Source organism: Sinohyriopsis cumingii, chromosome 9 (genome assembly GCF_028554795.1).
Source record: "Sinohyriopsis cumingii isolate HCF-2022 chromosome 9, ASM2855479v2, whole genome shotgun sequence".
NCBI classification, from domain to species: Eukaryota; Metazoa; Mollusca; class Bivalvia; order Unionida; family Unionidae; genus Sinohyriopsis; species Sinohyriopsis cumingii.
In genome coordinates, this window is record NC_142969.1 from 1,023,145 (window position 1) to 1,040,000 (window position 16,856).

At 37.5% G+C, this 16,856-nt stretch overlaps 1 protein-coding gene and 1 non-coding gene across 2 annotated transcripts in view; both read right to left on the reverse strand.

Moving 5' to 3' along the window:
* LOC149791156 (amino acid transporter heavy chain SLC3A1-like) overlaps positions 1 to 16,856 on the reverse strand; it is a 69,955-nt gene that overhangs the window by 31,129 nt on the left and 21,970 nt on the right. Inside the window, exons 2-4 of the mRNA XM_089969603.1 lie at positions 11,349 to 11,472; positions 2,027 to 2,334; positions 1,278 to 1,451 (exon numbers count right to left, since the gene is read on the reverse strand). Of these exons, the coding sequence (XP_089825729.1) occupies positions 1,278 to 1,451; positions 2,027 to 2,334; positions 11,349 to 11,464 (598 nt within the window). The 5' untranslated portion in view covers positions 11,465 to 11,472. The remainder of the gene's footprint in view (positions 1 to 1,277; positions 1,452 to 2,026; positions 2,335 to 11,348; positions 11,473 to 16,856) is intronic.
* Positions 6,844 to 6,917, reverse strand: Trnal-cag (transfer RNA leucine (anticodon CAG)). Its single transcript has one exon. It is a non-coding gene; the product is annotated as a tRNA-Leu (tRNA).

A 16,856-nucleotide genomic window follows, 5' to 3' on the forward strand; every position in this document is an offset into this window, starting at 1 on the left:
CAAATTCTTGCGAGGTAAGAAAATCCACAAAATCCCAATGTACCTCTTCTGAAAGTAAGTCCGGGTTCCCTTGGGCAGTCTCCCCTGCTGGTGCACCCCAATGGATCGTTTTCTGAGTTTCCGTCATGTTGAATCACTGTCGCATAGATTGACTGCACACAAGCGCTAACGAATCTATATAGACCACGTGACGTCACAGACTGCTCTCTTCGGATTGGATGCGAGCTGACTGAATTTTGTAACGCGTGTTCGGATTGGTGAATGAATTCAATCCGTTTCAATCCTTCCTGTACCTATAAATAAGCGCAGTTCACTGCATTGATTCACCTATTCTCGTCGCTTCAAGATGTGGACCACAGTTGAGTCATCCACCCTTGTGTCTTCCATGATGTTTAGGACGGACATGCTCATGTATGTCAGGTCCAAGTGGACTGTTGTTGATAGGACAGATACTAGTCAATGGATGAGGAGAGTTTACATAGAAAGACAAGGATGTCTCAAGAGGGTACTTGTGTATGGACCGGCAGTTAGAAGGAGTTTAAGAAGAAGAAGAAGAAGATGTGACAGATGCCATCTATGTTAATATTAATATTAACATAAACCCAAAGGCCCTTTTCAGGGCCAGCCATTTTTCTCGAAAAGAGATAGCCTTTCAATTGCCTACCCCTTTTTTAAATTTAAATTTAAATTTAAAAAAATTTAAAAAAAAAAAATCCCATGTTCAATTCCCTTGAGGCTATAGTGGCCCAAGACTATTTCCCATGTTAAATTCCCCTTGAGGCTATATTTGCCCACGATTTTTCTCCATGTTAAATTTCCATTGAAGCTATATTTGCCCAGGGGTCTCTGTAATGCTAATTCCCATTGAGGCTCTAGTGCCCCACCTTACTACTTACATTAGTCCTCGAAAATAGGAAAAGAAATCAGAAGTATTTATACGAGTAAATTGTATACATTAATACACTTAATACAATTAATACACTTAATACAGTTAATAAAATTTCAAGGTGGACTTTGTTAACGGTGGCTATAAAACAAATGTTAGCTTCCCCTGAATAAAGGAAGAGTGACTGAAAAAAGAAGGCAGGCTGAAAACGAGAAAACGAGAAAAAGACAGGCTGAAAACAGAGAAAGAGAAGCAGAGATCGAGAAAATAACAGACAAATACACACAGCGGATAGATTGCGGAGGTAAACGGCGACCACTTCAATCAAAAGAGAGAGAGAGAGAGAGAGAGAGAGAGAGAGAGAGAGAGAGAGAGAGATGGTCAGACATACCTTTACTATGTGCAGTGTTAAGTAGTGATGTGAAGTCGCTCATGTTCCCAAAGTGTGGGTCGATATCCATATGGTTGGTAACACTGAAATCGTAGTTCGAGGCCGTGTAGATTGGACTAAGGGAGATAACTTTGAAACCCATACTGTTGATGTAGTCCAGCTTGGATTCAAGACCTGAACCAGAGAGATTATGTTAATCCTATCCACCAAACATGTACATCTTGGCACTCCCTTTTTCTTCTGGGATTTATGAACTATACAACTCCAAACGAGAGAGAGAGAGAGAGAGAGAGAGAGAGAGAGAGAGAGCAATACTTTATGAAGTTGCGACATTCCAATGCAATTTACGTCCAATACAAAAGCTATGTTATTGCTTGTATACTTTTACGATTAAACATTTATGCATAATTGGACGTTAAATGCAGAAATAGAAATCAATAATGGACGAGTACTAGTCTTGTATGCCTGATGTCCGTGTTTCGAATTATATTGCATTCGGAGTAAGGCTACGTGTCAGTACATATATTCGGAAATATTTCTTTTTCTTTGTGTTCGTAGTCTTCCCTTCCTACCCACAGCCATACAAAGAAAGGAAACACGAAAAAAGTTTTGTCCTCGAGAATGCAGAACGTACGAATTGTTTCACCTATTTACAAATGCAACGAAAAAAGACTCCTCAATGAATGTTAATCAATTCTCTCCCGAATTTTACAATGAGATGGGGTTATAAAACAATTAAGCACTCTTACCTTTCAGATCGCCCCATCCGTTTCCATCTGAGTCGCTGTAACTGGGTACGTACACGCGATAGATCGGACTCTTTTGCCACCAACTTACGGGGTCGGCTACGCGACAACGAGGGTATATCAGTACCAGCGCCACCACCGTGATGATTAGCACGATCCAGCCTAAGATAACGATGGAGATGCATATCATGCGCAGTCGACGCCAAAATGGTTTGGAAGAATGGCGAAGAAGCTCTTCCTTCCCCATACCCCTGAAAGGCTTGTCGGATGGTGGTTTCTCGTGAAGAGAAAGGTCGATTCCATCGACAGAGCTGTGGATATTAACGGGAAAATATGTTCTAACACTGAATTTTTAATTACAGCAGTAATATTGAGCGAAATCGTGACCTAATGATTCATACATGTTCTCCTGTCAAATATTGGTATATTTTGACATTGAAATATCAACATGAATCCATCTTTTAGTCAAATATCATCAAGTCCCTATTTTGGAGCAAAGAAACCAATAAGATGGTTTCTAAAGCCATTGGGAAAACCTACAATGACTGTACAGTCATTCATGGTGGACTGGGTACAATGTCATTCTTTGTGGACTGGTTCATAGCTACTAGTACTAATTAAATAGAAACGAAATTTAGCATCACAGTCTAAATACCTCTTGATCTCAACCAAGACTGTAACAACGTTTGTATTTTCTCGATCAAATATATAAATCATACATAGATATTTATTCCTTAATTGTGATTTGTAATTAGACCACTAAAAACGGTAGACTACGTAGCCGAAAGTTATCCGTGAGTTATCACCCGATTCCGTCCTATTGTGTACCAGATACGTTGCAGGATGGGACGAGGACGGCATTGGTAGAAAAGCCGACGGAGCATCAGTTTTCTCTACTAATACTCTTTGATTCGCCCACCTGCAATATCGCTGATATCACAAGAAAATATTGTCTAACCGATTTAGTGTATGACAGCGACTTTCCGATTTTTACATAAATAGCTTTTATTTCTCTATTTGTCAGACTCGTCTCTCTTTTGCGAGTCTTGCAAAATTTTGGTTACCAACTCATCAACACCTTTTGTACAGTTAAAATGGCCAGCGCAAACTATTTCTCAGAAGACGATGACCGCGTTTTGTCTCAAGGTTTGGTACTTTTTGAAGGAAAGGCAGAAGATGACGATGCCACTATATTGTCTCAAGTTATGGATCTTGCTGAAGGGTTGATTTAAGAAACAAAAATTCTATCGGTTATACTATTGTTATGTATATTTATTTTGTATTGTTTGTTAGGTGTTTTTTATTCTCAGTGATTGTGTGTTGTCTATAATTGTATTTTGGACTTGACCTTGTACAAAATCAAGTTAATTGTCTACCTGACCAGTGATATTTACTTTTTATGTTTTGGTAAACAAATATTTATTTAATATTTCCTCATGAGTGTGGGTTTAATATAAGGATCATTATCTTAATCTGAGTCAAGAACATTAGTATTCTACATTGATGGGCCAGTTGCTCCTGATGTTTACCACAGTCTTTTTAATAATTTTAACAACAGATTTAATCATGCCAATATCCCATAATGTTCTACAATGGAAAATTCCACTAAATAGTCTTAGTATTTTTCACAAAATCTTAATTGTGACCTAGGTCAGGTAAAGAGGTTTATAGTCTTGTTTGTTTAATAAATTACAGGTAAAGAGGTTTATGGTCTTGTTATAGTCTTGTTTGTTTAATAAATTACAAGTAAAGAGGTTTATGGTCTTGTTTGTTTAATAAATTACAGGTAAAGTGGTTTATGGTCTTGTTATAGTCTTGTTTGTTTGATAAATTACAGGTAAAGAGGTTCATAGTCTTGTTTATTTGATAAGTTAATTATTCCTGCGATAGCATTTGAAGCCGAAATAATTTGTATTGATGAATTCATTATTTTGATGTTGGTGGAATTATATATTCAAATTATTATTCACTTGAAATAAAAAGTGCTAATCCATAACGTTCTTGGACAGAAACATTAATTTGGAGTTATAGTGTTCACAGAAGAACATTCTTGGATTATATTATTGTGATTTATCGAAAGCCTCTTGGCACATCATCCCACTTCAGGTAATTAGCACATTACCATATTGGAGACTACAGGCACATCAACACTTTCAGCGTTGGATCTTATTTTGGAATAACACTGGAATTTAGTTAGAACTTTATTCATTAGGACTGGTGAACTTTGTGGACCATTTGGAATTTATTATCTAAATAATAATGTTTTTAAAATTTTACTTTGTATTCAAGGGAAACAAATTATTTGTTGAATTTAACAAAACTTGTTGCTTTTCGCTCTTTTCTGTTACTTGCTTTAAGACCATAGAGTCGTAATACTATTGAAATGTACCAACGGTGATTTTGGAGGATGAATATTTGTGTTACAGCTATCAGGTGGTTGATATTAACAAACTGTCTTCTTTCATTAAGGATATTTGCTCCATTTCGAGGCTAGAACAGTCCGTAAATCCATTGTTCGGTTTCATAAAAAGACAAAACGGTCAGATAAATTCTGCTGGATATTTCCAACCAGGCCAAGATCAAGGAAAATCTCAGATCATTTAAAGTAGAAGAGAAACTCAACCAGCTGGATAAATCTGCCGCTAAAGGAAAACTCCTTAGAAACTGTGAAACCTGAGCAATCCATTATAAAACTGCATGGCAAACGGACTAATTGCGCGCTACACGTTAAAAAGTGTTGCAGAATGTCAACGAATAATTTCAGGACTATATTCTAGTATGTTTGTTCTTCTTTGATAAACTTTCTTCTCTCTGAATGATATAGCGATCTGATATTTACTTTATTGGTTTCTATAAAGTATATAATTTTTCTAAAGTTTGATTCGCCTGACAAAGACTCTCTCTCTCTCTCTCTCTCTCTCTCTCTCTCTGCATATCCCCATTAAATTCACACCGCAATCTTAATGGCTTCCTTCCGCCCACCCCCTTTTCGCCGCCACAGAGACGAGCACTCTATTACACGATCCGCACGACACTAATGATGTCATGAATTAAATCTCCACTACAGAATGCGCCTCCTTGGGATATGATTTACTGGTACGACATGACCAAGCTGTGGGTTAACATAATTCAGAACACGAGAACACAACTCTCTGTGTGTGTGTGTGTGTGCGCGCGGGGGGGGGGGGGGTCGAACCCGCGACCTCCCGCATCCGATGTGGACGTTCTAACATCTAGGCTACTGGAGGAAACAACAGTGAAAAACCGCAGTCTTACAATAAATTCATCATGTGAGTCCATTATTAACTGTTATCCATGCTTAATAAAGTACAGTACAGAGTTCGTTTTTTTTTATCTCGAAATTTGCAGTGCGCAAGGCATGTTATTAAGGTTTGTTTTCGTCATTAAAATTACCAGTAGATCACAATCGCGACTAATGTAGTGAAAGATGTCGTGGTTGGGAAGGTCGCATTAAATTTGTCTTTTACCTGAAATTCATCTTGCATCCACAAAGAAGAGGGTTTATAGAATGGTAGCCGTCTAGGGGAGAAAATTTGCCAAAAATATTTAAATTTAATTACGTTCTTTAGACTTCAAAAACTGTGAGTGAAGAACATTTTAGCTTATCGAAGGATGAGAAGGAGCAGAAGTACAGCTATTGACATTAGTAGTAGTAGTAGTAGTAGTAGTAGTAGTAGTAGTAGTACAGTAATATATGTTGCAGACAGGTGAAGTAGTACTGTATTAGATGTTGACAGGAAAGTAGTACATTATTAGATGTTGTTAACAGTAGTAGTATTAGTGTGTGTGTGTGTGTGCGTGATTTGGATTTTTTACGTAGCATAACGTAATGTTTAAGTCATATTGCTACGATGTGTGGCAGTTTATAGTGATGTCTAGCACTGGGGCATCATGCCGCAGACATGTAGCATGATGTCCCACCCAGTCAAATTATCCTGACACCAGGCCGACCAGTCCAAACACTAACTATTAATCCTGAGCGCCAAGCGAGACAGATGTAAGTATCATTTTTATAACTCTTTGTTATGACTCGGCCGGGGATGGAACCCACGACCTCCCGCATCCGAGGCGGACGCACTAACCACTAGGCCACCGGAGCGGTGTGTGTGTGTGTGTGTGTGTGTGTGTGTGTGTGTGTGTAATTAGGATTTTTAACGTAGCTTTAAAAATAAATTCAGTCATATCGCTACGATGTCTGCAGCGTGGAAGTTTATAGTGATGTCTAGCACTGGGGCATCATGCCGCAGACACGTAGTATGATGTCCTACCCAGTCACATTATCCTGACACCAGGCCCACCAGTCCTTACACTAACCTCTTAATGCTGAACGCCAAGGGAGGCAGCTGTTAGTACCATTTTTGTAAGTCTTTGGTATGACTCGACCGAGGTTCGAACCCACCACCTCCCGCTTCCGAGGCGGACGCTCTACCAACTAAGTCACCGGAGCGTTAGTAGTAATAGTAGTAGCAGCAGTTTTACATTATTATATATTGTTGACAGTAGTAGTAGTCGTAGTATCAGTAGTAGAACAGTATGTTGTTGACATTATTGTGTGTGTGTGTGTGTGTGTGTGTGATTTGGAATTTTAACCTAGCTTTAACAATTGTTCAGTCATATTGTCTACAGTGTGGCAGTTTATAGTGATGTCTGGCACTGGGGCATCATGTTGAAGACATGTAGCATGATGTCTCACCCAATCACATTATCCCGACACCAGGCCCACCAGTCCTAACACTAACCTCTTAATGCTGAGCGCCAAGCGAGGCAGCTGTTAGTACCATTTTTGTAAGTCTTTGGTATTACTCGGCCGGGGATCGAACCCACGACCTTCCGCATCTGAGGCGGACGCTCTAACCGCTAAGCCACCGGAGCAGTTGTTGACATTAGCAGTAGTAGTAGTAGTAGTAATAGTAGTTGTAGTTGTTGTAGTCTCAGTAGTAGTAGATTATTAGATGTTGTTGATCGGAGTAGTTGCCTGGTATTAGATGTTGACATGAGATATAAAGAGATTTTTTTTTAAAAATCAGGTTATATGCATGGTAATGCATCGTTCTGTATTATTTATTATAACACCATCCAGTATCATTTATTATAACACCTTCCAGTATTATTTATTATAACACCACCCAGTATTTCAAATCAACATACAGTCAGTGCTGTTGTGAGAAAAGACTATCCGAAAGCAGGATAAACGGCAGACGTATCGAAAGTTGAACAAAGAACTTCTTATGTCAAACAATTACCTGGCAACGGTTCATGTGACGTAAATTCAGTTTGTTTAGTCCCACAGAGTGCGGTTGTATAGGACAGGTGATTGGTAATTAGAAAGGTGATTGGTAACTAGAGTTTAAGCCTTTACACAGTGACCGTATCTTCCAACATATTTTGCTGAATGTCTTGTAGCTTTTGTAACACATACAATAATATCAGACAAGTTTTTGAATTTGTAAAATGTTCCTACCAGAAATCACACAGCACAGACGGATCTGGTGAAGATGAAAGCAAACAGTGGTTTCATAAAGGTTCATATACGATATAACCTGCCGTGGCCAGCATAAAGGTTGATATACGATATAAACTGCCGTGTTCTGGAATGTGTGTTAGTTGTTTGACCTATAAGTGGATACTCTGATTGTGCATACAGAGGTAGCTAAATTTGTGACACTTGATAATTGAGATTTCCATCTAAAGCCTTATACAACCAGCTGTGGTCAGGCTATCAGAGCAACATGACCATAAATCAGACGTGTCCGCATGTCATAAAAATAAAATCCTTTGTATTATGCCCACGCTTGATCAATGGGTATTGTAATGCAGTCCGTTTATCCGTTCGATGGGCCCTTGGTGGCCCAGTGGTCTAAAGCGCTCACAGTTCCTGATCACTGCCATCTCGCCTCTGTCTGCGTGGATTCGAGTCTTAGGCTCGGCTAACGTGGGTACGTGAGAAAGCCTGTCAGTAGCTTCTCGTGAGTCCGTGGTTCTTCTCTTGGTTTTCCAGGGTTCTTCCTCCACCAGTTATACTGGCCGCCATGTATGGCCTATCCTGTGCTGAAAAATGGCGTTGAACCCTACTACTACAACAACTATCCGTTTGTATATCTATCCTTTCATCTGTCTGTCCGTTACCACATCTCTCCTAAACCATTTGGTGTAAATTCATGAATTTATGTACATAAGTTGCTCCTGGGGTAATCCTGTAAAAGATGGGGAGGGAGAGGGGCATCCTTGGCTCTCACTCCAGATATCCTAGAAAAAGGTTACAGGTAAATAACAAATTACAGGTAAATAACAAATTACAGGTACATACGATTTATACATGCCGTCACATTAGCAAGAAACATCATACATTTAATTGATATATGTGATTTTGGCAATATGATCCCTGGGAAACTGCCTGGGGGAAGGGATGAGTTACAGAGGAGAGGGTAGGTGGAAGGTGTTGGTTTTGCAAGAAAATGCTTGGAGATTTGCGAATGCGAAGTGTCGCAACTGTTCTTGTCTAAGTTATCGATTTTCATTTTTATTTTATTCAATTATTTAATATTCTTCAATTTTATGTCATTAAAAGCTGAACATAATTTTTATCACCAGTCACATGTTCATACCACGCGCGCGCGCGCGCACACACACACACACACACGGAAGCAACCACACTACTGAGTAAGAATACAGGACTCGAGATAGAGAAGGGGGCAGACTTTTTATTGAAGTAGATATACACCGTGGTTACTGTCCACTTTTCTCTCAGATTTACTACATCATATTTATGCCGTCTTATTAAAGTTCAATCTTCAAAAATGTTAAATACTGGAACTTTTCTTAATTTCATGCAATCCAAAAATAAAATGATGTATCAATTTATGCATCAGAATCATTCCATGCTGGTTTAAATTCAGCATGCGAACCAGCAAAAATGCTTCAAAAGAGAGCTGAAACTCTGTATTTCTGACATGGCTCAGTTTTATCAATCGAATATTCCGATATTTGGACTCGTATGGAGATTTAAGTGCCTTGCCTTTCTCTACACGAACATTTTTGAAATTGTTACTGACCAAACATTGTTTTATCCTCAGCTTGTTGAAACTGAGCATTTATTACTCTGAGTCAGCGATATATTTGGGATTTTTCCGCCCCTATGTCCATTCGGAAGTGCCGCCCCTGCTTAATAGTAAAGTGTTGAGGGGCAGCAAGATGAGAAGCAAATTTTAACAACTGCTTGTTAGTGCTGTGTTCGCTACCTACTTTTGTTCAATTCACCGTTGTTGTTTTTGTGTTTTTTTTTGTGTGTGTTTTTCTTTTAACTGAACAAAATGCGTTCATCTTGTTGCTGGTTAAACAAAATTAATTAATGCCAAAGTAACCATTCTCAAATTGGTCTTTAAATAACATATGATTCCAAAGGTAAAATATCGGAATATAATCTTGTACTGAAATAAATTAATTGTACAAAATACGAAACTGCGGAGTTAAACCCGAATCCCAATATGTGTCTGACAACGCGAATACATCGTTAAATGTCTTATTATCAACTGTCGAGAGGACTTCACTTTGGCTGTTTCCAAAACACGCAAGCTTTAAAATCTTTGAACAGACTAAAATTAAGTTTTTTTCTCAGTCGGGGATACTGAACTATTTAATTCGACGTTTTTTTCTCCAAGACACTTGTTCCACCAACCAGCTCTTTCATGCATTATTTCAACTGGACAAAAATATCTGTGATTCTCGAAAGCAAAGCCTGGTCGTACTTTACTTTGCTTTAGAGAATATGTACGTAAAAGATACAAATACCGTCCATTAGAGAATACTTACCTGCAAGGTACGAATACAGTCCATTAAAGAATAATTGCAGTTGCATCGGTTGATACATGAAGGGAAGATTTCCATTGGTCAGAATATAGTCATGTGATCAGACCCAATTGCGTTCATGTCTATAGAAACTGAACGGAGAACTACTTTATAATAACTTCTATAAATAGAGTCATATGCCAAGTAACTAACTTAAACCATGACCTAGAAGGCATACACACTGCATGCCTTTAAAACGAAATAAAAACTGGGGGTTTATACTTTGTTTAGAAAACGGAATAAAATGATTTGACAGAAGAAAAAGAAGAAAAAACAACACATCATTACTGTTTTTCTGAATATAAATATTTCTTTGTTTGATTAGATTTGAGAAAGAAAAGCTGGGAAATTCAAAATCAGCCAAGAACATTGGGGCTACAGCTTTTTCACTGCAGCTCGTTACAAACGAATTTAAAACTATAGATAAATGGATTGGAAGGAGGGGTGGGTGTTACGGTTCAAAGACTCATATTATAATAGTTGGATACACAACCTACAATGTAAGACGCCGACCTTGATACTTACGATGTGGGGTGGGTGGTTGATCTGCAACACATCCATCGTAACTGTTAGTGTCGATGTCTTGCACTTTTTAACTATTGGACACCCATCACTATAACCCTTCACCTATAGTATTAATTTCATTTGTAAGTAGATAATGTAGGTAGCCTAAACTGTTAGTCAATACGAAAATGGATTTTAAAACGCGAAAATTGGTTACTCACGTGTCTGGACAATAACGATTCGGTCAAGTCATGATAACATTAACTTCAAGAGTCATTCGCATGTCAAACAAAACAACACATTCTTTGCTTTGAATATTGAACCTCTACTCAGAAAATGTATTATGCCAATTTAGATAAAAGATTAAGACCATGATGTGGAATGTTTAAAACCTTAGATCGCCTATCATTGGTAGAATTGTTTTGTTTGAGATTGATGTAACTATTACGTTGCAGATAGAGAATTCTCTGTTCAATAAATAGCAACGTAGCAGTCGCCTCAACAAGAATTTATACTCTTAAACAGGCTCTAAAACTGAAAGATAAATTTTTTTAGAAAAGAAAGTAAACATGAAAAATACAATTAAAAATAATTGCAATTATACGAGTTTAACTTTTTTTCTGAGTTTATCTTGGTATAAACTGTCAGTTGCCGACTCACACAGCTTACATAACGCCCTTTGGGCAACTGACAGTTTATACCACGATAAACTCAGACAAAATAACATTAAACTCTTAAATACTTACCAAAATACTTACCGAATACTTACCGAAAGGTACGAACACCCACCTCCCTCAAAACAGTGTGTTAAAATATGTACAGAAGATGTTTACCCAATGATGTATCGACTTGGACTGATACCATTGACAAATGTAAGACTTTCGCCATAAGTTTAAATAATACATAGCACACCTTTCTCTCTGTCTGTCTGTCTGTCTGTCTCTCTCTCTCTTACCTGAATTTAGCTTTCACGTCAGCACTTCCGCCATTGGAAAATGTGGGATTGTCGTAGATATTAGGACTTTTTTCATCCACAGGTTTGGTTGACACCAAGTACACACCGGATGACATGGCGACTTCTAAGGAAAAGAATTTATTAAAAATAAATAATTAGCGTCATTATCATCATCATCGTCATACATGTTATCAGCAGCAGTGGCACTACCAGCCTAGATTTCGTCACCGCTGTGGTCATAATCATGATCATCGTTTATTTGACCGTCTATCGAATATTGTGATTGTCTACATTATCGTCATCCACCACTTAATCATAATCGCAATCATCTTTATCATTGTCATCGGTCATCGGCAGTAGTATCGTCATCATTATCCCATCATTATCATGTGGTGTGTCTGTAAAATAAATAACCAATAGGACGAACGGAGAACCCTACGCCAATTTATTTGCATATGTGTTTTGTTTTAAACGGGAGTCTTTCGTTTAGAGCAATTCCCCAGACACAAGATACATACATACAATGTGAAAATTGCATGACTTGAATGTATGCATAACTTGGGATCAATTCTCTCCATTTGCTCTACTCGGTTAGACCGGTTTTCTCCTGCCTTCCGATTGTTCAGTGATTCACAATCAATCTGATTCTGCGTCCATAGAAATATTTAATACTCAATAGTTCATTGAAAGAGGCTGATCCGCCAGTTCGTACACAAAAGCACAGGGACTCGTAATGGTGCTTACAATTTACCTGTCATACAGGCAGTTATTATATAGTACATGTATGAAAGGTAAATTACGATACGAGCCCCTGTGCACAAAAGTGAAGATATGTATTTAGCCTGTGCTTTTTTTTATACTTCCATTAATGGGCAACTGGACGTAGAGAATGATTAGGTCACTGTGATCAATTTCTTCTGATTGACCCAAGATGATACTTCATACTTAGGAATGTAAGAGTTGGCCGAAATAAAGTCACGTGTGCTGTAGACCGTTAATGTGTTGATTCATTGATATCACCATGTTCTTTGTATAAATGGGTGCACCATATTTCTGTCTTTTGATGCAGATATCTCGATTTATATTTGGAACACATTTATATCTGTAATTGATCTTATGTACCTTGTCGTATCTGATGTATCATATCGTGTCTAATGTATCTTGCCCTATTCGATGTATTCAGCTGTATCCAGTTGTTACGTATAGTTGATTTAATTTGTATTTGATTTAATTTGTGTTTGATTTATTTGATTTGATTGTTTGTGGGTTTTGGAATCTTTTTTATTTTCTTTACATGTCAATTAATGTAATTTTATTTACTAAGAATTTGATATGTTCCAATAAATTCAGTTTGACCTGAATCTTTCCATAAATACCTAATAACAGAAACACTGTTTCTATTTTTGACTTAGTTCCTGGCCTTGATTTAGGGTCAAGTACACAACTTTGTTTCTCGGAGTAAAATGATTGGTTCTTAGCAAGGACATACATGAGATACGTATTTTTTTTTAAACGTAAACATGATCACGTGATCTTCTCTTCGCAATTAGGCATTTCCAAATTGCGCATTACTTAGTATTAATAGTGATGCTTAGAGAGATATCTCAGAGTCTGGGCTTAGAAACGCATGATGTCAGGTCGTTTCCTTCTGCTGTAGGAAGCTTTTGGGTTATATGTTATATTTTCTTCAGACTATTTGGATTCTAAAAGATTAATGGATTAATTCGTTTCTCTGGAAATATTTTTGTGCTCCTACAAAATTCTTTAACAAAGACATTTCTTAAAAATTGTATTTGGATTTCCAAAGTCGGAGGATTAATTATTGTGTTTCTACAAGGAACTGTAGACTTCAACACAGTAAGAGTTACAGCATACGTCATCGCCTTCCATCTTGGATTCTTCGTCGGGACTCGAACTAAAATCAGTAGAACATTTCATTATTAGGACTTGTAAAATTTTATTCGTGGATTATCCTTGGATTATTTTAGGATTTGATTTTGGAAACCGTCAGTTTTTTTCTTCTTCAGTTGTACAGTATTTTTCCACGGAAATAAATAATTTGTTATATTTTGTCAAAGCTTGTTGTTTTCACTCTTTCTTGTGTTGCTGTTTATTCGAGCCTAAACACGTAACACCTGTTGTGTCTAATATATCTCGCCAGTTCGATGTATTCTGCCTACCATGTCGTGTTTAATGTATCCTGCCCTACTCAATGTATCTTGTTGCCCTATTCAATGTATTCTGCCATATCCTGTCGTGTCTAATTCTTCTTGTCCTGTTTAATGTATTATGTCGTATCCTATCGTGTCTAATGTATCTTACTCTATTTGATGCATTCTAACGTATCATGTTGTATCTAATGTATCTTTCCCTATTCGATGTATCTTGCCCCTTGCAATGTATTATGCCCTATCATGTTGTGTCTAATTAATCTTGCCCTAATTAATGTATTCTGTCGTATCATGTCGTGTTTAATGTATCTTGCCCAATCTGGCGTAAATTGCCCTATTCAGTGTATTATGCCGTATCCGATCGTGTCTAATGCATCTTGCCCTATTGCATGTATTCTGCCGTGTCATGTCGTGTCTAATGTTTTTTGCGCTATTTGATGTATTTCGCCGTATCTTGTCGTGTCTAATGTATCTTCCCCTATTTGACAATTTATGTTGTATCCTGTCGTATCTAATGTATCTTGTCCTATTTGAAGTATTCTGCCGTATCCTGTCGTGTCTAATGTATCTTGCCCTTTTCGATGTATCTTGAACCTTGCAATGTACTCTGCCATATCACATCGTGTCTAATGTATCTTGCCCTGTTCGATGCATCTTGCCATATCCTGTTGTTTTCATTGTATGTTGTCCTATTCGATGTATTCTGCTGTATTCTGCAATGTATATTATCCTATTCGATGTATTGTGCTGTATTCTGCAATGTATATTGTCCTATTCGATGTATTGTGCCGTAGCCTGTCGTGTCTAATGTGTCTTGCCCTATTTGATGTATTCTGCCATATCCAGTCGTGTCTAATGTATCTCACCATATCGGATGTATCATGACATACCCGATGTATCTTGGTCTATATTATGCATCATGACATAAATCATGTTTTTTTGCTATATACTTGCAGGGGTTAGTTGTTTATTATCTTGTCTGGTTTCGGGTTGTTGTTGCTGACCACAACGTCCTGCATATGCTTGTGTACCTTGTAATGTACAAATAATGAAAGGATAATATTTATTTGTTGGATACGTTTCTGACGGAAAAGAACTGTACATTTGTTCGTTCATTGATAGTCTGGTTTAGGTACTCCTACCAGTGTTAATTGCTTTACAATGTATATTTTCTACTTAAAGTCAAATCAATAAAAAATACGACCAAAATTAACTCAAAAGGGATCGCTATATCATAGTTTTAGTTATTTCGTGATGCATTTCAGTTACCGATGTCTTGTAGAGAATGAGACATTTGTTTATAATTTTCTAAACCCTTGTTAAGTTGTGTTACTTGTTGGTGTTTGGTAGTTTTCTATTATAGTCTGTTCATGGGTACGTTTGTATATGCTGGTGTGAGGTATTTATCTATGATATATGTTTATGGTACATTTGTACATACTGGTGTGAGGTATTTATCTATGATAGTTGTTTATGGTACATTTGTATATACTGGTGAAAGGTAATCATCTGTGATAGATGGTTATGGGTACGTTTGTATATACTGTTAATTTGGCAACTGCGATTACTCTTAATCATGAAGCTGTCGCTGGATCGGCTGTCGCTGGGTCGGCTGTCGATATACATGTGCTCAAGCCAAACAGTGCATTGTGCTACTTACAAATCGAACGCCTATTACCTAAATGACTCGATACAACATAGGCCTTGATAGCAGTGTGGTATATGCGTCAAGTACAGCATACATTGTTACCATTGTACCATTTTGTACGTCATCTGTAGACAGGTTTAAGAGTAAAATTGTATCAATATAACTGTATTATTATATTTCACTGAAGAAGAATTTTTGTACATGTTTTAAAATGGTGAGAGAAGCCATTCACCATCACGGCAATGAAAATGACTGTCTTGAAATCTACCAGTTTTCGTTGTCTACGTCTTCCTCTCTAAATCATCGGAAATGAATAAATTATCAAAAATTAATGTAGCCTACATCGACGTCGTAGACTATTGACTTATAGAAGTTTTCATAGTCCTAATTCTAATCATCTAAACTAAAATAAAAAGTGCACAGTGCCTGAATACCGATTAAGTACACTAAGCACGTGCTTAGGACGCCAGCTCAGGATGGTCACATGAAAAGATTAAAATTAATTGTTGATGATAAATTTAATGCAAGTACGCATATTTTGATTTGGAATGATGGCAACACTGGTATTTTCCCACCTTTTTGGCTTTTATTTTTGCTCTTTTTGCATCACATTTTGTGTGTGTGTGTGGGGGGGGACACCATAATATTGTCAGTGCTTAGGGCCGCGGATGGCCTTAATCTGGCCTGTAAGTGCTGAATAAAATCGTGGCTACCATTTTAGAAAGTGGAAAATTAAAGTCCAGTTATTTATAGTATATTATGGTTAGGTCGTAAATTGAAACCGAAGTGATATGACGTAATGGCCATTTACACCAGTGCCTGTAGTTTTCAATAAGGTTTTTTTTGCCCCCGAAATAAGCGCTACTAAAACCAGCTCAGAATGTCAAATATCTGCTCTAGGGGTCAAACCTTTCTCCTGTGTGGATGGTGCGGATTCGTCCAAACATGATTTTATACTGATGGCGTAGACTTGTGCTATTTTTTGAGAATGTTTGTACACTTAAATTGAAGTTCAGAACCTGGCCTTGGTAACGAATTAGTGACATTATTTTTTTCCAGTTGAAATTACCCACATCCTGGGCATTGTTGTTGTTGTTATAGGGTTTAACGCCATTTTTCAGCACAAGATAGGCTAGGAGGAACAATCCGGGAAACCTCCGGAAGGAAGCATCGACCCACGAGAAGCTACTGGCAAGCTTTCTCACATATCCACACTGGCCGAACCCGAGACTCGAACCAACGCAGAAGAGGTGAGATGGCAGTGATTTGTAATGGTGAGCGCTTTAGACCACTCGGCCACTCGGGGCCCCTCATCATCGGCATTCAGTTGGATCTGAGGTCAAGAGAACTTAGTATATAAGGATGTGGAAACCAACTTATTAATTCCTGTTTTCAAATTCAGTCTATGGAATCATTTAATTCTATGTATAGTTTTAATTTGATAGGATTCGTTTATTTAACTTGCGGATTGGAAATACAAAGTGCTCATTGACTTTAGGACGAAAATACTACTTTGAGAATATAGTGAATTCAGTCAAAGAAATTCTGGACTATATCATTATGATACATTAGGACTGTTGGTACATTCAATACTGGGATTCATTCAGAACATTCTAAACCTTTGTACTTGCGATAAAACATTAGAACATTTAGGATTATTTGGGATTTAATTCACAATACTTTAAGTTA